Here is a 27,033-nt window from a genome sequence, read left to right on the forward strand (position 1 = left end):
AAGGAGATAGCCATCAAGACAGGAAAGAAGCCCTCAGAAATAGAGGATTGGACCTAGAAAGGAGTGGTTCCCTAAAGGAAAAGGGAAGGAGAATTTCCAAAAGCTAGGAATACTTAGTGTGAAAAGTCAACTAAGTAGAGTCTGGGAAAGTCAAGTTGTGTCTTAAAAAGATAGTAATTTTGGAGCTGAAACACACACTTAGGCTTACTGATCCTGGGAGCTAGTGTTGGGCATGAGGATTATTATCTTCTTATCTCAGATCGTGATCAGAGAGTATGTGAGTTTTGGTATTGTGTTTTATTCCTTGGTCTAACTTCACTGAAACAGATTCTGGGGTCCTGGGTTGCTTAAAGGATGAATACTCTGTAGACTTTAAGAAACTTCTGATGAAAACAGTGGATTATGTTTATTGTAATCTTTCTCTTCTACCAGTTCTGAGAAGAAATTTGCATTTTATTCATCAAATTTCATCATTGACTACTATATTTTAAGGAGGAGAAGCTAATTTGAAATTCTGGTTTGAGTTTTGAAGAAGGCATGAACAGTTTCACAGAAAATAGAAGGAAATATTCCCAACTACTGAACACACCCCTTTAAATTGCTCTTACCAAGCCTTCAGACCTAGGGGCAAAATTATGCTCCAGGCTCCAGGTCCCTGGATTCACTCTGTTAGCAGCAGCAGTGAGGAGCAGTTTATTTGGACAATCCCCTCTGCTCCCGTTCTCCCTGTGTGATTCCCCATTTTAGCCGTAAAAGGCTCAGAAAGTGGTGATTTTATGCTAGTACATACAGGAATACCTTAGCAAATATGATTGAGCCAGCTAATGTGTAAGTAAAAACAATAGCTGACTGGAAACCGGGTGCAACTCTGCAGTCTCCTTGGATATCTTCAGGAGTTTTGTGAAATTAAAAAAAAAAAAAAGCCTGGATCCTCCAAATGAACTGAAGTCATAATCAGTCTGCAATGTTGAGAGTTTCTTTTAAATAAAAATAAATGAGCAAGTGGAAGTCTTATTAGCTAAAACCAAAAGCACAAGCATACATGGCCCTTTCACAAAGTAAAATGGTCATAAGCATAATGAGACTCCAACACATCTTTACTTTTTTTGCTGTTTTAAGTTTTCCAGCCCTTATATTCTAAGATGCTGCCTTACCACTTCCTTAAGGAAACACAAATGGGTGAGTTAAGTTTTTGAAAGTAAAGGAGGATCCTGTTTAAGTAGATTAGGGTCTGGCAGGCCATTTAACTTTATCAGGCATTTAAAGCCGAGGATGTACACTGTAGCCGGCTGTGACTTGCCAATTAGCTGGGCTTTCCCCACTGTTTCTGGTTTGGCAGGGACGAGGTGGTTCACCCTGCCGCACTACTGCCTGCCAAGGACACATGGCCAGCTCCCGGCTTCCTGTCTTCCTCTTTGTGTCCTGGCCTTGCCTTCCAGGGAGCTGCCAGAGCACAATTGCCAAAAAATCTTCCTTCAGAAAGGTCAAGTAACCTCAAGTCACCTATGCCAATATTTGTGTTTTCTTTTTAATCCTTCTGTGTTCGACTTGGAGAAAGCTGTAGATGCGAACATGCAGAATGGAACCTGGGTCACTTTGGATCACTTGGATAAAGCAACAGAACCCAAAGAATCCCTTGGCCAGTCAGGGTGTGATGTTTTGAGTAGAATTCTATTTAAAGCTCTGTGAAGTGTGATAGAGTTCAGAATGGTTCAATGTGGATTTGGATTTCGTTGCTTTTTAGGATTCACTGTACACATGTGATTTTTGGCCAAAGCTGGTGCATCACATGGCAGGGAGAGGGAGAAAAGTGGAGATTGGTTTTGGCTTAAGGACTGCATTTTTGTTTGTTTGTGTTTTCAGGACTCTATAGTCGCATACTGCCTTTTGCTTTCCAGTTTGGTGTCTGTGAGCAAGCATCAGCAGCCAAGTCCCTTGTACACTGGCTGAGAACAACGTACGGGAGTTACCTGGGGTGCTTGTTGAGAGCGCTTTCTTGGCCCCAGCATTGCTGTACGAGTCCCAGTCATTGCGGGTGAGGTCGAGGAATCTGAATTTCTAACAAGCATCTCAAGTGAATCTGATGCTCACTAGAATTTGTGGACTGAATGTGTCACTGATTGTGAAATGACAATAAGGCAAGTAGCATTTATTGTCATGATACAGCAAGCTGTTCTACTTCTCCTTTAATTGTTCTTTTTGGAGCTCTGTGTTTAATTGGAATCTAGACTGTATGCACATCTCCACTGACACCAAACACTTTTCTGAAGATCAAACTTTTAAAAACCTGTTAATATAAGAAACTTTATCCAAATAATTGTTCCAGGTTTAAACTCTAAATTTTAGGATGATTTATGAGGCTTTTTTAATGACACGTAGAATGCCATAGTGAACATCCTAAATGACTTTAGAAGGCTCCCTCCCCGTAGCCACACTGTGAATCATGCTCCTTGGAGATGTGCAGTGTGATGGGGCCTAGTGATGTCTATTATGGAAGGGAAACCCCAGGTCTCTAATACTTCATAAAGCAAAGCTTTTATTATTTACTTTGAAAAAATTCCATTTGAGGAATATGGAATTCTTTTTTTCTTTTTTTTTTTTTTTTTGAGACTGAGTCTCGCTCTGTCACCCAGGCTGGAGTGCAGTGGCGCAATCTCGGCTCACTGCAAACTCTGCCTCCCGGGTTCACGCCATTCCCCTGCCTCAGCCTCTCCGAGTAGCTGGGACTACAGGCGCCCGCCACCACGCCCGGCTATTTTTTTGTATTTTTAGTAGAGACGGGGTTTCACCATGGTCTCGATCTCCTGACCTCGTGATCCGCCCGCCTCCGCCTCCCAAAGTGCTGGGATTACAAGCGTGAGCCACCGCGCCCGGCTGGAATATGGAATTCTTAAAGTGCCTAAACCTGAGCCGCCTACTAATTCTCATGGCTGTTGGTAATTAATATAGGGGGCAATGTGTATTCTGTCTGTAGACTCCAGGAAAGTTCACCGTAGCCCCAACATTCCCTTTTGGCTTTTCATGTAAAATTGTCCATAGCACTTTCTTCCTAAGCTCAGTTTAATTTTCTTTCGTGCCTTTTGTACCTTGAGATAGGCTGTCTTTCTTGGTGAGAATGGTGTAGCCATGAACCTTTTTGTCATTGTTTTGTAGCATTTGTAGAGTGAGGACCAGATTAACTTTGTAATTTACCTTTTTTTTCCTAAGTTATTTCCAAAATTTGCTAAAAAGCTGCAGCCTCAGGGACACCTCTGACTTTCTGACACAACTAACAAACGCCACACTAATTTGGAACACATGTTCTGTCAAAGTTTACCTATAGCCTTGACTTCCAAATCTGCAACTTCAGCATCTTCTGTCGAAAAGAAACAGCATATTTTTTCTTAAGCTCCCTTTTTGCCTCCCCTTGAACTCCGCAGTCTTTTATAACAGTAATAAGGAAATGTGGTTATGGGTATAATTGCCACAAGGCAATTATACCCTAGAGGACTGACGGAATTTTCTTTTCTATATCTGAGGGCTGGGCTCCATCAAGAAGATCCATTTGCAAATAACTCAATTAGAAGAATAACAACAGTGTCTTTATTTTTATAGCAACTTTCCCTATAGAGATCAAAGTGTGTTAGGGACATCCTATCAGATTCATCGTTCTAATACCCCAGTGGACTGGAATAAAGTTTTATTATAGCTTGTTTGAGACAGGAGAGTGAGACAGAGAAAGGTTAAGTGTTGTCTCTCAGATCATAAGAAAGTCAGAAGGGGAAATGCAATGAAAAATCAAGGGTTTTCTATTACTCTGCAAGTTATCAAGCTCTGCATTCCTTTCTGGTAACTGTAAAGGATCAGAATAAAGCAAAACCTATTTTGGGATTGCAAAGCAATGTAGATGAAAATGGCTTGAAAATAGCTAAGGTATTCTTGCTATCTTTATCATATTTAGTACAAATGGAAGGTAAGAAAGAGCCTTATTGTCAGTATCTAATTGTACCAATATATATGAAATGGATTTTACACATTCTTGATTGATTGGATTCAAACTGCCAAATTGTCTTAATTATTAATAAAAGACTAATGGAAAATAAAATTTATAATTCTGGATTTAAAGGAATTCCATAAGATTTGACAACAAATTTTGAACAGATTAAGAAGCCAAAGATCAAAGTTACTCTGATTACATAAACGGCCTAACAAAATACTTAATTAAGTAGTCTGATTTTTCTTTTTAAGGTTTTACTTGTAGACTCCATAGTTCTGAGAGTAGGAGTGATGAACTTAGGCTCTGTTTTTGTTTTTTTTTTAAGTTAGAATTAGAGAATTGGGAGTACAATTACTACTAATCTTTCAACCTGATTTCCAGGAGCCTTGGAGGACACATTCTGTGGGGAGTAGACACAATTAACTTGATGCTCCTAATTACTATTGTTTGACTTGTGATTAAAGGTGGTATATTTTGGTGTAGGGCTTTTGGCTTCTCAGGTGTCCAGTGTGCTGCTGCTGGGGAGAGTAGGGGGTGGCAGCATTCCCTCCCTTAAACAGGAATCCCCTTCCACAAACTAGAAGCTGAAATATCAGAAATAACCCACATTTAATCAGACCTTGTCTTCTAATGAGAAAAAATGAAAAATTAGGCAAAACATAAACACATGGCTTTTTAAAGCTCTCTTTGATTTTCAAAGTTCTAGAGTGGGTTCATATTTCTTCACTTTAACCCAAGTAAGTGAAGTTATCTTTCACTTATAGATCCTCCCTGAGTGCCTCATGGGAAGAGTAATGACCTTGAGACTTTTATCTCATCATCACTGCACCTCTTGTTATGTCTTGATGCTTAATGAATGTTAAGCTGAAAACTAATCCAGGTAAACAGGTGAGGGGAAAATTAAGTCCAACCAGCGTGAACATAGGAAAAAAAATCCATCATTTAGGAGCACCATTAGCACTGCGAATGGACTAAGGAGACACATCCTGTTCCCTACCAGGTGATTGGATCATATCAGCTAATTTATTCTATTTTTAATAATTGCTGGATGATATTAATAGGGAACTTTCAGTTATTATTTTATTATTATGCATTTTCTTTTGCAAAAAAAGTTTAAAAAACATTTTTTTAAATTCCCCATTCCCTTTTTCTTCCCCATGCCCTTACTAGATTCCTTTCTCTATGTTTGCAATGTCATTGTGTTTTTCATGGTGTGACATACATACCCTTAATGCCATAAAAGATTCCTGCTCTGTGAAAAGAAAGTTGAACAGTGTTGTCACTTTGAAAACACAGTGATAGCTTTGAATGGGAGTCTAATGTGAGGAGGAAGCTTTGGCTTTGGGATCCAGATTGCGGTAACCAAACTTCCAAATTCAAATTTGGTCTGCAATCCTGGCTTCACTGCAGTCATTTATATTGACAGTGAATAAAGAAACCTAAATAAATACGAATGAAGCGGCTACACAATAAAAGTCGTCTCATATGTGCTTTATACTTTCAAATAAAAATTAGAATTTATCATTTTCTTTGAGATTATTTCTCTGTTTCATGTGCTTACAAAATTAGCTTGATGTTTTAACCCATCTTTATTTCATTAAAGTATTCCTTAGATATGGAGTTTTCTAAAAAATAGAATATTTGTCAATAAGGTGGAAAATGACAAGGGTTATTTCCTAAAAGCATCACAGGAGAGAGAAGCATTGTGCATTTATTAGGCAGTGACAGAGCTTTGCAGATGGATGATGGAAGCTCTAACATCAAACCTTGCCATCTCTGGCAGTTTAAATTCTGTGTAGGTCAGTTCTACCAAAAGTTTTTTTTTTTTTTTTTAACTTCTTTTGCCAGTTGATTGGTCCTATGAAGTAAATTTCAGTTCAATTCTTGGGCAGATAACCACCCCAGTTAGCATTCTCTGGGGCCCTTATTGGCTTAAGCAAGCCTAGAAGAATAGGATTTCCTTCCAGGTCAGGTATAGAACGTTGTGGAGAAGCTTACGGGATCTCTTTCTCTTCTGTGAAAGAGGGAGGGGGAGAGAGAGAGAGAGAGAGAGAGAGAATGTGTGCTGGATTGAGGTGGTAGAGTGCACCTCCAATATTAAAAAATAATTTCCCAATAAATTATCTCAGCGTTATTTTGTTCTATCTTTCTGCGTTGTTGGTAAGTGGATATTTTGTGTAAATTGGCTCCGAACAGACCTTCAAATACATTGAAGGTGGAGCTTAGTTCTTTGCTCTGTCATCCCATTTCTAGGATAGGGCCTGTTTCAACTTATTTCTCAGCCAAATTATATCATAATTTGCTATCTGCTTAGTATAATATATCTCATTTGTTTTATCTTGGCTTTAATTGAATTACCTATTCCTATGGCATAATTCTTAAATCATGGCATATACATATACAGTACTTTGGAAGAACTGGGATAATTTTTTTTTCTTCTCATTGTCTTTTTTCTTTCTTGACTGTAACTTACAATGAAAGTTTAAGTTTCAAAGAGTATGTGTGTAATAAAAAACTTGGTTAAAAGGTGGATTCATTTTCCTATCTGGCTTCAGGCTCCCTGTCCCACCCATTCTACCCCCCATTACCAGAAAAAGTCAAGGGCTTTTTCTGTCTTGTGGTCTCAGCATTATTCCTATGGTTTTTAGTGTCTGTGCAGTATGCCTGCTGTCATATTTATGGAGATTGTCTCTTAGCTTACCTGTTACACTATAATTTTCTTATTGGGGAAAGTAAAGGGTGGTGAGAAAACATGAAAAGTGGAAGTTATTGCTAGACTTACTTCATGGCCACTTTATGTCTATTTAGACTCCAACCCATTTTCTTTTTTCAGTCAATATTTATTGAATTAAATTTATAAATGTGCGTTAGAAATTTGCTTTATGTGGCATAGATTGACTAAAATACATTTCAGGCACAGGCTTAAAAAATAATAAACATGTATTTTCAGTTGAAATGATCTCTGTATGATGGTTGGTGGTAACTGTCACCAACTAGGAAAATAATGTTTTAAAAAGAGACATAAAATAAATCTTGGGGGTGGGGATTCAAAATGATTGAGAGAGAGGATGTAGAGGGACATTGCATAGAGTGCAATGCTGGCAGCTAAGTGTGCACATCCAACGCCAGTGTCATCCTGTTAGTTCTATCCAAAAAAAGTTGGCAACATGTGAATTGATGCTGTATGTTTTTCCGTTATGTCACTTCCCTCTAGCCAGGCTGTTATCTAGCACAATTTAAAACACTAAGTATGTTGGTACTGTTTGCATTTGTGATTCTAAAGTTTTGGTACTGTGAGTTCATATATATCCCTGTGCATATGAACATAAATATTTTTGTTTTCTCCTGTTCATAGAGTGTTTTAGCAAAACACCATAGAGTGTTACTATTCTGATGGAAAAAATACTTTCGTCTTTTCTTATTTTCTAATTTTTCTTATGTAAAATGCCTGATGTCAAGTGGGGACTTATGAACCATTTCCTAAAGGAAACAGAGTAATGTTGAAATCATTTCTCTTTCCTGTTAGGTATTATTCTTATGTTGATGTATACTGGTGCATATTTAAGAAAACCTTTTGATTATCCCCATGAGACTGTTAGTTATTCTGACAATTGATAAGCATTTCAAAGTTGTTAGTGGCATGAAATATAAGTAAATGTATAATGTTTTACAAAAACAATCAAACTTATAATTGTTCCAGTCAAGGAGCGTACAGTCATGTGTGAAGGAAAAACACATGCACAAGAAAAAACTTGTTAAAAATTGGATAGAGAGACTAGGAGGTGATAAAAAGAAGAAGTAAACTTGGATGGATGGGTAGGATTATCAGAAAACCTCCTGGAAGAGATATATTTAGAACATGGCACTGAGAATCTAGTTACCTTTTTTAAAAACTTGATTATTTTTATGTATCAATATGCATTACAAAAAACTTGTGATATAGAATTTTGTACTTAGTACTGAATGGTGGCAGTACTTTCTCATCTTTTTTTAACAAATACTTGAATTCTATTGATTTTTTAAAAAGTTATTATATTTGTCTAATACTGTTTAACTCTATTACCTGACATGTATTTTAGAGTGATAGATATGCCAAATTCAAAAAACAAATGTCTCTGTCAGATTAGAGTAAAATAAACTACCAGATAGTCCAATAGCTGGAATTTCATGGGCAAGGCCATTTACAGTGATGTTAGAATAGGTGAAAAGCTTAATGGGCAGTGAGGTCACCCAGTCATTAGCATCAGTAGGAATCTACTACACAAATTGAGCTGGAGCTGCCTGAAGGGAGGGCACCACAGAGGGAGGAACTTGTTCAGTGGAAGCAAGAATCACAAAAGGAAAACTCACCACTGTTGGGAGACAAATGTCAAAGCAGAGGAGGGAAGGAATACCTCCCCTTCTCCTTTCTTCCCACCCTCCAAATTCCCAAATTCCTACCATTGCCTCCTGTGGGTTGGACCTAGCCTGAAGTTAATAGTTAACGGAACTGGGAAGGGTGGTTTGCAGGAACAGAGTTCAGGATGGATCTGAGGACAAGTTACTCTTACAGGGCAATTCTAATTTTGGGGGTGGGTGGAGGGATGAGATTTAGGTAAGATTCAAAGCAATTGTTTGGGGCAGGGGAATTAAGTTTGCATAATATCATCCAAAGCTTTATCACACCAGTTTTTCTTACTGGTGTAGAGTTACTAATTTTTTAAATCCTATCTGAAAATTTAGTTTATACATTTCTGTCACTGCCTTGCTGTTATGTGGTTTTGAAAAATATCCATGAACAATCTTGTTAGTTAATTTTAGAATTTTAACATGCTTTAAGTATCAAGAAGAATTTGATCTTGTCTAATTAGAAGCAATCTTTAAGACCAAAAACACAGGTGACCGGCTCAAATTATTCCTATGGCAATTAACTCTGACAAAGAATTGGATGATCCCTCCTTCCCCTTTTCCATCTTTTGGAGGTACCAAGAGTGGACAAGGAAAAGTTCAACTGGTCTTGTAACCAGGCACTATCTAGAACTTGGAAATAATGATGTGATTTCTTGTTTTTGTGTGTGTGTTTATTGGAGGTTGACTATGCCGCATAGTTTGTTTTTTGATTGGATTGGAAGGCAATGTCAGTTTTGAAATGGCAGCATAATAATCAATTTGGAAAATTAAACATTAGCCATATGTAATGGTACGTGCAATGAAAATAATCTTTATGAACATGGGAGATGAGTCTGCAGTAAAAAGCTTGAAGTTGGTCTGTGTTAAAATTTTGTCACATCTGGAAGGCATTGATGTCTAAGATTACATAGGTTTGATATCATTCAGGGTTAAGGCATATGGATGGGACATTATGCAGAACCTTGATTTTTTCATACTCTTTGGATTTGGCTTAGGCATTTTTGAATCATAAGGAGTTGATTTGAATCTCTATTAAAGATAAAATGAGTAACAAGACAAAATGGGAGGAATTTTGAGCACCTGGTACACAGCTCTGCGCCATTATACTCTCAGTTCCCATCTTTAAAATGGATATAGCAAGTGAACATGCCCCTCATCATTTATTTTCCCATTTCCCAAAAACCATAGTAATGAGTAGTAGATTTCATGGTGGGCTTCTGTTATTCTTTATTATTCTTGGTTATAATTATCTGTATTTTTTTATTTTTGTTTATTTTTTTCAAGATAGGGTCTCACTCTGTCACCGAGGCTGGAGTGCAGTGGTGTAATCTCAGCTCACTGCAGCCTCAACCTCCAGGGCTCAAATGATCCTCCCACCTTAGCCTCCCAAGTAGTTGGGACTACAGGCACCCACTGCTATGCCCAGCTAATTATTGTATTTTTAGTAGAGGTGGAATTTCACCATGTTGGCCAGGCTGGTCTCGAACTCCTGACCTCAGGTGATCCTCCCACTTCAGCCTCCCAAGTAGTTGGGACTACAGGCACCCACCACTACGCCCAGCTAATTATTGTATTTTTAGTAGAGATGGAATTTCATTATGTTGGCCAGGCTGGTCTTGAACTCCTGACCTCAGGTTATCCACCCACCTCAGCCTCCTGTATTGTTGGGATTAAAGGCATGTGCCACCGTGCCTGGCCAGGATTATCTGTATTTTAAACTGTTCTCTTAAAGTGACTGTTTGAAAGAATATTGCCCCATGAAATGCCCCATCTTCATGTCTCTGTGAGCTTGTAAACTTTTCAAAGTTCTTTCACACACATTATTTCACTTATTAGAATATTCTTGACCTTCTCTTTTTAAAAAAGGAAAATCATGTTAGCTATTTTTTTGTTTTTATTTTATCAATATAATTGAGTTCCTTTCTTTGTATGCACAGTTTTAATTTGCAAGAGGAAGTTACTGTCTCCTCATTTGTTTCCTCATTTTATCCCTTTTCAAAAATGCTGGTTCAATGATGCATTATTCAAGTAGTTTTATTCCTGGTATACTAACTTTTGCCTTGAAAACATGGGGACAGAAGTTCTTTGAACCACTTATCAAGGAACTGTTAGGACATTTAATGCTATTATCTGCCACATCAGCAAGTTTCCTGTTCATCAAATGACTTATCTAATTTTTTTCCTCTAATTATGGTAAAGTTATTTTATGAACAGAATCAGTAATGAATACCCCACATACAAATCTACTTTACCTTCGTAGAAAGTAGGCTATGCGTCATCTTACTCTGTTATCCAGTTAATTGTTGTGCATCTTGAGATGAAGTATATACATTTATTTTTATATGAATATATTATCACATACTTAAGAGCCATAATTTAATAATAAAACAAGGACTGGTTATTAATCACATGTAGGTAACATAAGATGTAAAAAACCCATCCAGTTTCTTCTCTCTAAGGTCACATAATGATATAAACATAAACATGTTAATGATTTGGCAAAGTATCTTTTTAGCTAACATAATAGAGAAATCTGTATCCAATTTAAAAAAATTTTTAGGAACATATGCCTATGAAAAAATGAGCAATGAAAAAATAAGGATGTGACCTTTTGGTCACTGAGTCAGTCACTACATTTGTATTTGTAGAGAGGTTGTAGAAACTTAAAAATTAGAATATGTATAGATAATAATCAAAAACTAAAAGTTATGATTGGTATTACTGGCAGTTTGTTTGTAATTTAAGGAAGATGAACTGTTTTAACTGCTACCAGTCATCATCTTGTTCTCTGTAAAACAGTGGTTAGTCATTCAACACATATTGATTGAGCGTCTAATATGTGCCAGGAATATGCTAGGGCAGTGAATAAGAATAACATGTTTTTTGACCCCATGGATTTTAAAATGTAGCAGAAGAGTTGCACTCTAACCCAGTCCTTCAATTACCTGTGTTATCAGCGTTTGCAAGGGGCAGTGCAACCAACTAGGTGGGGATTTTTTTTTTTTAGGAGGAGGAGGAGTACTAATTAAACCTTAAAGAACATTAAATATATATATCTCATAGCCTTTTTCCACAAAAATACTTGTGCATATTTCACTGTTGTGTGAAATTATGTTTTTCCTATTATTTCTAATTCCTTTGAAAACAACTAAGACGAAACCCTTTCCTTTCCTTAACCAGTTGCGACTGGGCAAGATGAAAACTGATTCATGCATGAAATGGTTTGCTTAGAGTCAGCGTACAAGTGCTTGGCAGTTGACGAATAGAACCCAGGAGTTCTGACTCTCCAGACAGTTTGGAGAGAACATGTCCTGCTCCCTGAGAAGAAAGATTGCCAATGAAATATTAGAAAGTCTTACATCTGATTTTAACCTAGATATATTAAGTTTGGGGAAAATACATGAAATAACATAGCACAGAGGGACCATGTGTACACAAGAGTGTTGTATGTGTGGGATTTAGAATAATGCGTGAAGACTCCAGGATAAACCAGATATGTAAGTCATGGTGCTAGGTAGTAACATAAATGCTGTTCAGGACTTTGGAGGTGAAACAGCACTTATTTTTCTATGCTTTCCTTTTAAGAGAAAAATTTAAGACTAATAAGATCATAAACATCGCATTTGGTTTATGTTGAAATTCTGCATTGATTTTTCAATTTGCCTTCATGATTATGTTCTTGAGTCTGATGACATTCTGGTTTTTCATTTCCAGATTCTTATTTCACCAACATTTTCTTTGCACTACATACCTTGCTGTAAAATGCAGGTTTCTTGGTTTCCAAGGGGAAAAAATGTATATTACATAGCATAGCTGAAGTCCAAAATGTTTCCCAGATGGAAAAGACAGAACATTCATCTCATCTTTTCCTACTGGATCTGACTGGGTTTTGGAAGGGACTTTATTATTTTCATGTGGCAAACTGCGTTGGCAAATTGTTCCTCAAAGTACTCAGTGGCGTGTTCATCTAATATAAGATATGGGCAGCATTTATGAAAGATTATAAATCTTACAACTCTCTTCAGAAACTTAAAATACAGCTGGAAATGTTTTGCTTCCAACAAATATGCAATCTTCATAAAATTCGAAAAGAAATGTTTTGAATAAATAATGTTTTAGTTTATTTCTCTCTAGTGCGCGAGCTATTTCTTTTAGTCAAAATCATGCCATAAAACTCTTCCCTCCTCTACATTAGCACCCTTGCCTCTGTATTTATATTATGCTGGTGCATTTAATATATATTTTTAAGTATGCCAGATTGCTTTGCCTTGTTTTTAAAGATAGAAAACTGGATTTGCTCCCAGGGACTCTTTCCCTAACTCGACCAGTTTAAAAACTAAGCAAGGATTGAGTCAGTTAATTAATTTAAATAAGATTACAAATCAAAAACATATTATGCAATCTTGATTTAATTACCACGTTTTATTTACTTAATTGAAAACACACTGTAGAAAGTCAGCAATCTTGACAATGACCAGTACGGTGTTTTTGCATTCTATAGGTTAAAGCCTTCAAAAGCAAGAACTGTAGGTGATCCTGATTATGACCTTTGTTTCACTCAATCCCTAGATCAGTAGAAAGTCATTGAACTTAATCTTAGGTTAGGGCAGAAAGGTCAGATATGATTATCCTAGCTTCCCATTGTTGTGGTGGGTGGGTTGGTACTACTTAATGAAGTACCACAGCCCTCTGGTCAGAGATGTTGGCAGGTTTAACACTTTTTGTGCAGGGGTTTCATACTTGCAGGGGTTTCATTAGTAGTCCCCTGTGGTAGAATGATTTGCTTTGATTTTTTTTTTGATATATGATTTTTGATACATGATTTTTTTTCCACCTTAAATTTCAGTGGCCTATTTTTTCAGTTAATTCCCTGTGGACAAATTTCAGTCTTGAGCCCTAACAAATCCTTATTTTAATCCTTGGGATATGACTCTTTGAACCTAATCTCCTTGTTAAGCAAAAAAGTGGCTTTTTAAAAGAAAGCTTAATGATAAAACAACTGGAGTGTTCAGGAATGAAATAGGATATATTATATATCTACTGTCTTGTTCTATAGTTTTCTTTGGTTAATGAAATTACTTTATCATGAAGATCTTAAATGTAGCAATATCTTTTTAAACTATGCGTTTTGCTAAATCAAACATATATTTTAAAATCAATATTAACCAACAGAAAGAGGGATCTGAAGATATAGGACTTCAGATTTGAAATAGTAAACGGTTTAAAATATGCAGGAAACTGCATCTCCCAAATGTTATGTTGGTTCTGCCAAAATATTCAGAGAGGTCTAATTTCTCTTATTGCTGAGAACTGGGTTTAGGAGGAGTACAGATTCACTAAACAAACAAACAAGAAAACAAACAAACAAAAGAAACAAACAAGATCAAGGATTCCATTAACAAAGTGATAAAGTTAAAACTTCCCATGAACAGCTTGTTAACCAAGTTTTGCAGTGAAGTGGACTCCAGATAATTTAATGCCCTATTGAAAAGAGACAGAGAGACAGAAATACGGAGACAGAAGCAGAGAGAGAGAGACAGGAGATAAAGGGAGACACAGGCACACACATACACAGAGAGAGAGAGAGAGGAGAGAAGAATGAAGGAGGGAGAGAGAGAGAGAGAGAGAAACCATTTCCCAAACATTCACATGCTTATGAGAGGCAAGGAAATCACTCATTTTTCCCATGTTCTTTCGTTGTCTTATTTTAATACACATCTAATAGAGAGAAAATAAAATAATGTAAAACTATAATTTTGTGTCACCCAAAGCAATGAAGCAACCTTCCATTAAAACTGAAGCTGCCTAGTGTTTTAACTGTGCTGGAAAAAAATAAACCAAATTATGTAATAGGAATCTTGATTATGGAAAGCTAGTGTTCTATAAATCCCAAGGAATCAGTTATGGGAGACAGTAAACTGCAAAGGGTGAGGCAGAAAACTTTGGGCAGAGAGAGGGGAAGAGAGAAGAAGGTTTGGCCCAAGGAGAATAGTTTGCTCTCCATTACCCTTAATAATACAGATGTTTTTGTTTTACCTTTTTCTTTCCCTACTATAAAATACATGCATTTGTATTCCTTCCCTCAAGCTTTTGTTTCTTACCTGTTGCGTCTTGTTTCTGGCATGTTATCTATTTAATTGTAAAAATATACTGTTATATTATCAATTAATAATGTTTTAGAGAGAAAGAGACTGTTCTAAGCCTTAAAAAAAATCTCATGGTATTCTTTCATTGACAATGGGCTATTTCTTCACCTGCTTAAGGCAAAGGACTATGACAAAGGGGCCTTTTATCACATGATGACTAAGTTTAGTTCTAGCAAGAGGCTGTCTGTAGGTTAACAGGTTACAGTGTGGGTTTCATTTACTCCTCTGATATCCCTTGATATAAAAGCTATATTGTTATGGAATCATAGAATTTTAGAGCCACAGGGGACCTGAAAACTCACCTTGTACAGCTCCTTCTTTGCACTAAAATCGTTATAAATTAAAATTATGCTTCTCCAGTTGTCTTTTTTCTGTTGATCCTCAAGCTATGGTGTCAGAGAATAAAAGGAGTTCCTAAAAGAAGTTTCATCTAGGAGTAGAAAGTTGATATATAAAGGTCATTAAAACTGTCTTGGCCCAGTGCTTGCAAAGTAGGGACGTGGACCTTCACCAAACATTTATTCTCTTTATAAGAGATGGACAAAAAATAATTTCTGACTCAAAATAGTATGTCTTATCCACCCTATCTTGTTTCCAAATATTTCTTCAGGGAGTTGGGAAGTAGGATTGAGCTTTACATTAGACTGAGAGACTTAGCCCTGGAAATTGTGTGTCTGTTTCCCTGGCTTGCCACAAGAAATTTATCTGTTTGACTTCTAATGTATGATTTTACACAGAGCGGTATGCTTTGTCTTTCTTTTTTGTGCACTTTTATAGTTTATAGACTGATGGTTTTCTGTTCATTTGACTTAACCGAATGTGCCAGGCCCTATCCCAAAGATTCGGGCTATAAGGCTAAATAGGGCAATAGACTTCATGTCATATTGTTGAGGATCTAAAGGGGATGACCTCACCATGGGGGACGTCAGGGAGAAAAAAGGGGGAACATTATGCACAGACTTGGAGACATCAAATGCAGGAGACACACGAGGAATCAAAAGGCTAAAGTATGACCCAGGTGCTGATGGGGACCAGATCAAGGTGCCATGAATGGCATACTATTTTCAGAATATATGTAAAGGTTTTAGCAGATGTTTAGCTTAATCAGTTTTGGGTCTTATAAAGATCATCTTGGGAAAAGAGTGAAGTATGTCTTAGAAAGGTGGGAAATCAGGTCGTTTTTTCACGGCATTGTTCCTAAGGCCACCTTCTTTTGATGTCTTTTATGATATGCCCTTGCCCCCCTTTCCTAGGAAGAATAATCTGTCCCCTCTTGATTTATGTATTTTTTTATTTGTATATTTCTGTCGCTTCAGGCAGCCTCTGAGCTTCTACATGGCATAGAGTGTATATTCTTTTTTTAAAAACAATATTTAAAGGTCATTATTGTAAATTAAATATAAATGTAATAAGCCTTACAGAGCACGTGCTGTGTTCCAAACATTACCAAGAGTTTGGAATACATGAGCCGATCTTGGCTCACTGCAACCTCCACCTCCTAGGTCCAAGTGATTCTCATGTCTCAGCCTCTCAAGTAGCTGGGATTACAGGTGTGTGCCACCACACCTGGCTACTTTTTTGTATTTTTTGGTAGAGACGGGGTTTCACCATGTTGGACAGGCTGGTCTCAAACTCCTGGCCTCAAGCAGTCAGCCTGCCTTGGCCTCCAAAAGTGCTGGGATTTATAGGCGTGAGCATAAATCTTAATTGATTTACATTTAAATGATGTTTACATTAATGACCTACAAAAAAATTTGACAATTTTGATGATTTATTTACCTCAGGTAGTTGCAGTGTATCTACTCCAGAAAGTTAGTGCTCAGTAAGAAATACTTTACAGGCTATTATTTATTTATTGTCATATATATTTAACACACATCTTACAGAGCTTCCACCAGATTGTCCATAAAACATTAGAATTTCCTCTGCTTAATGGAGACAATCCAAACTAAATTTGATTTATAGAATTGGCCTCTCTTTAAAACATCAATTAGTGTATGGAGTTCAGTGATACTAATAATTACTTCCAACTTAGATATAGAAAATAGCTAAAGGTTTAAAAAAAAGATTCTGAAAAAGATTTTGAATGTATTGGTGAATGGTGGGAAGGGTGAGGGAAGTTAGGGGAAGGTAAGTTTCCCAGAAACATTTAAACTACTGAAAAATCATTTGGCTTTGCATTATTTTAGGATTGCATCATAATGATTCAAGAAGTATTGTGTCTGAATAGGCTGTCCATATAAAGAACATAAGTTTTAATAGTTGCTGTGTAACTTTGGACAAGCCGTTTGATCACTTATGTGTCCTAGGATCTTCCATAAAATTGGGTCATAGGAAAAACTTCTCACTCCTTAGGTAAAGCTTAGGCATTAGAAGAGCCACGAGAGATTGACTGCTTTTTAAAAAAGGAGTGGACGAAAGGATTGAAAAGTTGGTAAGGGTCCTGCACGAATGTGAACCTTTTCTTGTTCCTGGAGAATCTTTAACCTGGAGAAGAAGGAACTGATTGAGTTTAAAATATAGTAATTTAGAACTAACTTCATTACTTTTTTTTTTAGAAGAATAAACATATGTTTAACCCACACTTAAAGAATGAGGAACATGAAACTTTTATAAGTATGTAATACAAAATTTATTTCAGTTCAACATTATGCCCAGTCAAGTCAGAAAGAGACAACACAGAAATGTAGAAAGTAGAGAATGAGATCAAGGAAGATAAAATGAGAGGTGGAAGGGAATGAGGGAGGACTGGTTTTGGTTGGCTGCCTTCAAAAACTCCTCTCTTTTTCTCTACTGCATCAAAATCTTTCCAGACACTAAACTGGGTGTGGTGGCTGACACATGTAATCCTAGCACTTTGGGAGGCTGAGGTGGGCGGCTCACTTCAGGCCAGGAGTTCAAGACCAGCCTGACCAACATGGTGAAACCCCATCTCTACCAAAAAATGCAAAAACTAGCTGGGTGTGGTGGTGTGCGCCTGTAGTCCTAGCTACTCGAGAGGCTGAAGCACAAGAATCGCTTGAACCCAGGAGGTGGAGGCTTCAGTGAGCTGAGATAGTGCTACTGCATCTAGCCTGGGTGACAGAGCAAGACTCTGTCTCAAAAAAAAAAAAAATAATAATTTTTTTTTTTTCCGGACACCAGACCCAGATGCTGGGCAGCTCACAACTCTTAGCAGCCTTGTTCCTCAAAGACTTCAGCCTTCTAGAAGGTAATTTTCATCAACTGGCTGGTATCTACTGCCTTTTGAGCATGACAGCTGCTAAGAGACTTGAAGAGCAGTGGGCTCCTCCCTTTTGGGGAGTGAGGGGTGAAAGCATTTACACAGGATTTCTCAGATGGGCACACACTTCTCCATGCTCAGTCAACCCACCAGTCATTTTTAGATGCGTGTGTTGGGATGGACAGAACTTAGTTATGTCCCTTTTCTCCCTTTCTTCCTAAAAGTCAGTTATTATTAAGCATAGAGCCACATTAAAAATGATTAATTTTTTTCATTTTAATATGTTTAAACCATTAAATATATTAATCATTTTTAATGTGGCTCTATGCTTAATATTAATATCTTTTATTTACTGATAATGTAGACTATGTCTGACCCAATGCTTTTGGTGCTTAATATGATAGACTCTTGCAATGATTTTACAAGGTAGATAATATTATTGCAGTTTTCAAGATCCAGACACCAAGACTCTTAAGTCTTGTACAAGATCATGCCACTAGTGAGGGACAGAGCCAGCCTTCACTGTAACATATTAAGTACACACACACACACACACACACACACAGAGAGAGAGAGAGAGAGAGAGAGAGGGAGGTTGAGCAAAGTGATGGAAGTGGTTAAATAAAACCTTTGGGTATAGAGTAATTTGACCTAGGTGGTGAATTGGAAGGGGTTTAGATGTGGTCTGAATAATTCCTTCTCTGAAGTCAACCACAATAACAGTTCATTTTTGGTTTCTCTGCCAACCACGACTCCCTGATTACTTCCTTTTCCAGCAGTTGGAATTAAGTGACCGATATAAGGTGACATAAGAGTTAAGAGTAGATTATAGTGTTAGAATTTACAGTCTGAAAAGTAAATGCTCTATCATTTGTTCACTGAGAGGGCCCTCTCCTGTGTTTCTGAGACACAGTATACACTGTTTTATTTCATGAGAAGGCACGGGCTTTGGCGTATGAAGGAAAGTCTGTCATTGTGTGCCAGTAAACACCAGATCATTTTAGAAAGTGGAATTGTTACAAAAAGCAAATGTGTGCCTCAAATTTAGGGTCTACTTCAGCTTTCCCTCAAATACTTGTGGTTTTTTTAGTAAGTATATTTTTTCAATCGAAGAAGTTGGTCTGCAGTTGTTGGAAATGAGAAGAAAAAGTAATTTACAGCAGAAAAGAATAGAGTTTCCCAAGTGGGATGTTGTGCTAACAGCGGATGCCATTGTTCTAGCTGGATAGTTTCTTACGAATGGAAGAGACTTTTCATTCTTTTCTCTGCTGGACCCAAATTTTAGCAACAGATGATGGAAAAGAGTTTTGTGGCACCATTTTGAAGTTGCTGTAACTAAACATGCTAAGGCTCATGGAGAGTCTACAACTCCTGAAATAAGGCGACTGCTGCAACAATTAACAACTTTAACTATCTCAGGTGTCATCACAAGCTTGGCATTAGCCAACTTGAGGGGTGCATGTCTAGACCTTCATAAGAGTGAGATAGCTTTGGAGGGAAAGTAAAACATAGGGAGGCTCTGGTCAGTGGGTGTATTATATACATAAGTAGGAATTCCTAAAAAATGTTAGAATCACTTGAGAAATTAAACTGGAATGTAATATCAATGCTGAGAGACATTTGTCAGAGGAACTCAAGGGAAAAATAGCTGATGCTATAGCAAAAAGTTATGATTTATCATTTTTATGTAGCTATCATACTCCAGGCCTGGAAAGTGGCCCATATTGTATCATTTTTTTTTAAAAGAATGTAGAACGAAGAAGATTGATCTCCTAATTTATAAGTCACTGAATCTTGCCTTGATTTCAGAAAAAGTAGTAAGCGGACTTCGTGGGAGATGAGAGAGATTTTCAGAGAGTTCTCAGCTCTCTGACTGTCTTTAGGAGACTTGAGCCGGATGAAGAATGGTCATTTCTAGTTTCTTTACTTTCATTTTGAAAAATCAGGAAACAATTGGAGGAAAATGTGGGAATCACTAAATATGCTTGCTAAGATTTCATGAAATCTGTTCTAAAATAAAACCGAAAAGACAAGGAAATGGGATGAAGGGGTAAAATTCTGATCTCGGCATTAAATCTAAGCTAACAGGCATGAGGCAAAGGGCAGAAATAAATAACCAGGTTTCATATGAGAAGAAACTAACAGGATGTTCTTGCATTTAATAGTAGAAGCAGCAATTTCAGTATGTTAATCACTTACCTGGAAGGACAGAATAACCCCGATGAAAAAAACCAGCATATGATTTTCCTGCTTAACCGAATCACTTTCTTGGCTCAAGTATAATGGCAAGGTTTGGGGGAAGAGACTTGTCAGTATATGGCAGTACATGACAGAGCCGTCATTTGTGCCCCACCTATCAAATTTTGTTGAAATTCATTATCAAGTTCAAAATTGCCTTTTCTAGGCAAGTAAAGAGGCTGCTGGAGCTGAGCCATCCATTCCTCCGGCGTTTACTGCAAGCCTAGTGCATTCACAGCCATGAACAGCACACTGAGGAAGACACAAAAGAAGTAGACAGAATCTCTGCCTCTGCTTAGGAGTATGCAATTTAGTTGGGGAGACAAAACTTAAATGCTAGAACCAATAAAAGAAGATTACAAAGCAACTTGCAAGTAAGTGTATAATAATATGGGGCAAATGACACAGATAAATGCAGAGGGGACGAGGGAAGAGGAGTGAGCAAAACACAACAGTGTCAGATCAGTCCGAAAAGGCATGTTGCCTAACAGTTGTATGTCTTCCACGTTTCTTTCTGTAGCATCAATGAGGAATAATATGGGGTAGGAAATTCAGATATACGACATTGATCTCTTCCTCCTTACCTGCAAAGTCTGTCCATCTGTCATGGGTGGAAATTAAATTGATCCAACCATTTGCTCTCCACAAAGCCATGTTGGTTTCTACCTAGTAATTTATGCTTTCCTTGGTGTTTGCAAATCGATTGCTATTATAGGATGTAGATAAATCTGGGCCTGGATCCAGTAGGTTGGGGGATTATTGGAATGGGTATGTGTACTTGTGTGTGAAATCCTGGAAAAGCGGACTCTCATTTCTGTGTATTTTACTCATTGAATAAAAACATACTTTCAGGCTTTTAAATGCATGTTTAATTACACTCAGATTGCATTTTTAAGAGAATATATCTGCTTTATTTCATATTGCTACTGACAGGCCTCAATATTTGCCTAACCTTCAAACCATCTCCAGTGGCTTTGTAGCCAAATCTTTTGTTTCAAAAAAACCTTGCTCTAGCCCCAGAAAATTGTAGATCAATACTTGTGTTTTTCTTTTGACATAGAAATATGTATATGCATTCGTGTAGTTTGATGAGTAAAATGTTTCTATCAAAAGGTTTGGGAAAGTATATTTTATTTAAGCACTCAACTTCATTTTTATACCTTAAAAACTTTTTTTCGAGTCCTTTGAGGATTGTGAAATTCTTTCAAAACAAATTAAAAAGAAAACATTTTCTGTGATTTCTTTACAGATTCTGGACAATCAGGAAGTCCAAGCCACAATGATCCTGCCAAGAATCCTCCAGGTAAATATGTGTTCCAGGACGTTTGCAATCTGACATTGTTGGAGAACAAAGGTACCACTGTATAGATAAACACCCCATAATTGGTCAGCTGCCTATTTTGTTCTGGCAGGCAGGTATGATTGGGACAAGATGTGATTGTGCTTAGGCCCTTTGCAGTGGCAAATACTTTTATATTGGCGTCATCAGTATCTACCTAATCACCAATGTTTTAATTTGTGTTGGTGTTTCTTTGAAAATAAATACGCATATATTTTAGTTGTGTATCTTTTAGGTGCTAAAATAATTGCTGTTTGAAAAGCCAATGAGCCTTTTAATCTTTCTTTTAAAACTCATAAGAAAACGTAAAAATTTCCATACTGTAATTATAGTTTATCAACTCTCATTACTTTAAAAGGGGGTTGGGGGTGGGAGTGGTTGGTTATGTTTCCACGGAAGGATTTTTGCAAGACTTTTTATTCCATAAAGTTTTTATTGGATCTCCAGAATCAGGAAATAATGAAAGCAGGATTTTTTTTTTTTTCTTTAGCATAAGGTATCCCAAATACCCTCTTTGTTTTCAGAAGTTGTTCCAGATCTGAAAATGGGCTTTTATAACTTGGCTGTCTTCATATAGCTCTGAACATACAGCATTTTGCTTTTGATTTAGGAGCAGTGTTTTTTCTCATGAGATAAAACTAGCACAAGCAGTTTTTCATTATTAAAAGAATGTGAATTATATTGGTGACTTTAGTAAAAGAGTGCTCTAAGAATAAACTAACAAAAACAAAACCAAACACAAAAACCCCGAACCAGCTACACATGCCCCCCACCTCCCCAAACAATCTCATCTGTCTTTTCGTTGAAAATAAACCAGAAAGTTTATACGAAGTAATAGGAAAAGTTTCCTCAGGTAGACTTAGTTTTTAGGTCCTCCATCGTTTGATCTTCCTTGAAGTCGTGCTTAGCTAATATGAGGCTGAAATACCCAAAATTGCAAGAAAGTTTATCAGACCAATTTTGTCTTAAAATGATTTTAGAAAGATACAGCAAGTAGATATACAAGTAAAAATGCAAAATCAAAACAGACTGTATTTTTCTGAGTCCTGTCTATGTTTTTTTATTTTAGAAAAATTATCTTTTTCCAAATATTTATCAATTCTGTATTGTACAAAATCATATTGTTGACAAAGGTAGTATACACTTCAAAGATAAAAAGTTCTAATTAAACACAGGTTTAAAAATGTCTGCTAAGTTGATTTTTCATTTTCTTCATAAATCATTTAAATATTACTGTACATTGCGTGCAAAACATTAAAAACAGAATAATTTAAAATGTAATTCCCAGTTAGATTTATTTTATTTTGTTGTGTGTGAATGGAGGATTGATATTATTTTAGTTATCTTTCCAAAAAGGCTACTTAGAATATAATAAATTTTGTCAAAAATTTTCTGAAGTTCAGAATATTTCATTAACTTACAAGGTCTTTTAACTTTACAAAGATTTTTTTCTTTTTAATTAACTGATATTTTCCCTGTGTTGCATGATAGACAAAATGAATTTTATCCAAACATTTTTTAAAAGTCTCCTTACTCCTCTTACAAAGAATGAGGTAGGAGTAGAGGGGAACCTTTGGTAGAAAAAGAGTTGATAGCTATTATAAGTCGGACTAAACAACGGATATGTTTTCTGCATTTGAATGAAAGCTTGATTTGAAACTAATAAAGCAGTTATTGTTTGAAGTGCATTTCTGAACATCTACAGAAGGAATTACACTCATCTAAAACTGTTCTCTACTTGAGCTGAATAAATAATCCTTGAATAGTTATGTAACGTCATTCGATTTTTCAATATTTGTCAAGAAGCTTGGTTAAAATTTCGTTTTTGCTACATTCGATATAGCATCTCTTTATTTCTCTGTTTGCATATAACATGGCAAACAAAAACAACCAAGGTAGAACACCTCTGATTTTTTTCCGTTTTAAATTTTCCTTGGAACTCAAACCTTTTTGAGACTGTCCTGAAACTGGGATGCTACAGACAAATACATTTTATGATTAGTTGAAAATTGTATATATGTAAATCGTACATAGATTCTATTTTTTTTAGAGCCAGAATGTAATATAAAATACATATTATACCCAACTTAAATGGAATATAATTAGAATTTTATTTAATTATCCAGAATGTAAAATATTGATTTTAATATGCCTTGTGTATTATAATACCATGAACTCAACCATAAGACTTATTAAGGAATTCTATTTTGGACTTAACGATAGAGATTATTAAAGAATTTTTTATGAGCTTAAGAGTTTGTTTTGTAATACTTTGTAATAAATTAAACCTAGAATATAAAATGTTTTCTAATTTTAAATGTGAACAACTAGAACTTATTAAGTTTTTTGTTTTATAGTCAATTGGAGTAAATTTTACTTTCTATTAAAAGCTTCTTTTTTAAGTATAAGCATATTTGGTATTTTAGGACATAATTTATCTTTAGGAAGCTCTTTTTATCTCTGTATTCTGGCCTCGGCCACAATATGAAATCTCCAAAATTGACATGCCGTATCTTGAGAAGGCATGATCCATGTATGAGAATATTCAATCTACCACCACAAGCAATGAAACAATCAAATCACTTTGTTGCTTGAATTGTTATACCAAATACAAGCTAAGCTTTTGAAAAAGATCACCTTGAATACCAACACTTTCTTATCACTGGTAGTTTTCCACTGGGAGATGTGCAACCCATGGAAATTGCTACCGTCTATTCCTGTGTTTATTCCCCAACAGCTTGGGAAGAGATGGCAAAAATTCAAGCCTTTTTGGAGATATAGGCTCTTTGAAATCTGTTCCCCACTGTTGACTTGAAGGTGGACTCCCATCCGATCATCCTATAAGTGCAGATGCATATGCCTACCCACAAACTTAACACCTCCTCTGGCTTCGCTTTTCTCCAGCATCAGACTTGACTTTGAGACTACTTTCTTACTGACTTAGAACTTCTGAAGGGTGACCCTAAAGCTTTTCAAACTATAGTATGGACATCTACAGATAGGCCTTTAGTTCTTACCTTGAGTTTCTGTGTTGGAATTAGTATTTAAGCACAAGCAACAAAGGCAACATATTTTTGGAAGAAGGACTATTTGATATTATTTTATAAAATATTTAAGTAATTTTTTGTCATTTGTTATTTTATAGAGCTTTTAAGTAGCCTTTATGGTATTTCTTTAAACTATTTGTGACTTAATATTTTGTTTGCGTTCTTTGTTATGTGGCAGGGATGGGCGCCATAATCTTTGCAGAGTGAAGGTGCTCTACAACTCAGATAGCACCCAAGGACATGGCATTGCAATTTTGGCTGAGAAGCGCTAAGCACTTCATTTTTCTAGGGATACACATTTGCCTTGTTTATGATAGAGTCAGAAGTTTTATATTTATATTTTCTTCTTCTCCTTCTTCTTCGTCTTCTTCTTCTTCTTCTTCTTCTTCTTCTTCTTCTTCTTCTTCTTCTTCTTCTTCTTCTTCTCCTTCTCCTTCTCCTTCTCCTTCTTCCTCTTCCTCTTCCTCTTCCTCTTCCTCTTCCTCTTCCTCTTCCTCTTCTTCTTCTTCTTCTTCTTCTTCTTCTTCTTCTTCTTCCTTTCTTCTTCTTCTCCTCTTTCTTTTTTTTTTTTAACAAGTTAATCCCTCCTGAGCAGTAGAACTAAAAATGTCCTCTCTTGGCTATAGCAAGCAACTCTTGTGGACCAAATGAGGGTAGACCATTAATTATGGGACTTAGACATGGATCTCTTTTTACCTTTAATAATTAAAAACTCCACTGCTACTTTTAGGAAATGTGTGATTGATTGGATTGTAATCTTTGGAAATTAGCTTTGACTTGCTTTATTACTTTGTGTGTCTACATTCTTTGGACTATGATCTTTAAGATTTCCCAATCTCAATCACTTGCCTAATGCTAGAATGGGTAAAATCCAAGGAAAACATAGCAATCTAGAATTCAGATTTTTGCTTTTAAGTCAATTCCAAACTAATGTCTTATTTTGGAGTTCAGGAAAGCTGTAGTTTTGTGGGGAATTCTATGCTGGTAATATGACAAAGACATGTTAAATCCTAGGGCAGTTTTTGCAAATTTTATGATATAAACTTTTGGGGCCTTTCTAGTATCATTAAGCAGAACTTTCTTACCTGGAATAACATGGACTTAACATGCTACTTTCCTTTTTGTAGGTTTTATAGGTGCTTGTGCTATTTTGTGTGTTGACATGTGTGCAGTGTGGCAACACCTCTGGAAACCAGTAGGATTATATATTGGGTGTACCTCAAGTAAGGCCACCTTAGATCCTCTCTGGAGCAAGGATGACACTAAATAAATAATTGAGTAAATCAAAGAAGGATTATCTATTAACGATAGCTATGTGCTTATCTTGCACTTAAGAAATTCTTTAAGTCGCTGGCTGGGTGCGGTGGCTCATGCCTGTAATCCTAGCACTTTGGGAGGCCGAGGTGAGTGGATCCTGAGGTCAGGAGATCGACACCATCCTGGCTAACACGGTAAAACCCCGTCTCTACTAAAAATACAAAAAAATTAGCCAGGCGTGGTGGCGGGCACCTGTAGTCTCAGCTGCTGGGGAGTCTGAGGCAGGAGAATGGCGTGAACCCGGGAGGCGGAGCTTGCAGTTAGCCGAGATCACGCCACTGCACTCCAGCCTGGACGACAGAGCAAGACTCCATCTCAAAAAAAAAAAAAAAAAAAAGAAAGAAATTCTTTAGTCATAAAAATTTTGAGATAGCACTCTCTCCAATGTTATTTTATAGATACTGAAATCAAAGCCAACAGAAGGTTGTCATAAAACTAATAGAAATGAACCAAGTAATTATTAGGAAAACTAGTTCAAAATCTGCAGTATTCATTGTCATCTGTTCATCTGTTGAGATCACTAGAGCCGGTATTTGCTTGAGTTTTCAAATCTTAGAATTTAGGACACACTTAGTACTTTTAAATCTGTACATAAAGGCAGATAAATTCGCATAGGTCCTTGAGGACCTCATACCACGTTTTATCTTGGAATATGGTGTTCAAAGTCAAAGCCAAAGAAAAGAGAAATTTACTCTGGCTTTTTCAGTCATCATTCACTTTTTAAAATTTTTTTGAGATGGAGTCTCACTCTGTCGCCCAGGCTGGAGTGCAGTGGTGCGATCTCGGCTCACTGCAACCTCTGCCTCCTGGGTTCAAGCGATTCTCCTGCCTCAGTCACCTGAGTAGCTGGGATTACAGGCGCCTGCCACCGTGCCTGGCTAATTTTTTCTATTTTTAGTAGAGATGGGGTTTCACCATGTTGGCCAGGCTGGTCTCGAACTCCTGACCTCATGATCCACCTGCCTCAGCCTCCCAAAGTGCTGGGATTACAGGCATGAGCCACCACACCCGGCCTCATTCACTTCTTAATAAATTCATGTCTATTCCTTCTCATGTCCTCATTTATTGTGTCCGTTAGGATCAAGATGTTTTTAATGAGGAAAAATGCACTATTTCATGATACTTAAAAGGTGATTTTAAACTTTGGCACTAGACAGTGTGCATTCGACTATAAATAGACTCTCTTTTCATAAAAATATTTGGAGAAAGATGCTGAAAGGACTGGTTAATGGCAGGTAAGACATGACATCGTAGGTAAAGCCTTTAAGTAGTTTGAGAATGAGGTCTGTATGGGTCATTGCTAAAATCAAAGGACTTTTTTTTTTTAATGTATTTTGTTTTAAAATATTTTTCTTCTT

At 36.7% G+C, this 27,033-nt stretch overlaps 1 protein-coding gene across 8 annotated transcripts in view; it reads left to right on the top strand.

The window, feature by feature from the left end:
• Positions 1-27,033, top strand: part of NFIB (nuclear factor I B) — a 241,099-nt gene that overhangs the window by 114,203 nt on the left and 99,863 nt on the right. For all 8 annotated transcript variants that reach the window (XM_032139821.2, XM_032139823.2, XM_058431226.1 and 5 more), the window contains exon 3: positions 21,222-21,275. In XM_032139821.2, coding sequence (XP_031995712.1) covers positions 21,222-21,275 — 54 coding nt within the window. The remainder of the gene's footprint in view (positions 1-21,221; positions 21,276-27,033) is intronic.

The sequence above is a fragment of the Hylobates moloch genome, unplaced genomic scaffold (assembly GCF_009828535.3).
Source record: "Hylobates moloch isolate HMO894 unplaced genomic scaffold, HMol_V3 SCAFFOLD_19, whole genome shotgun sequence".
Lineage (NCBI taxonomy): Eukaryota > Metazoa > Chordata > Mammalia > Primates > Hylobatidae > Hylobates > Hylobates moloch.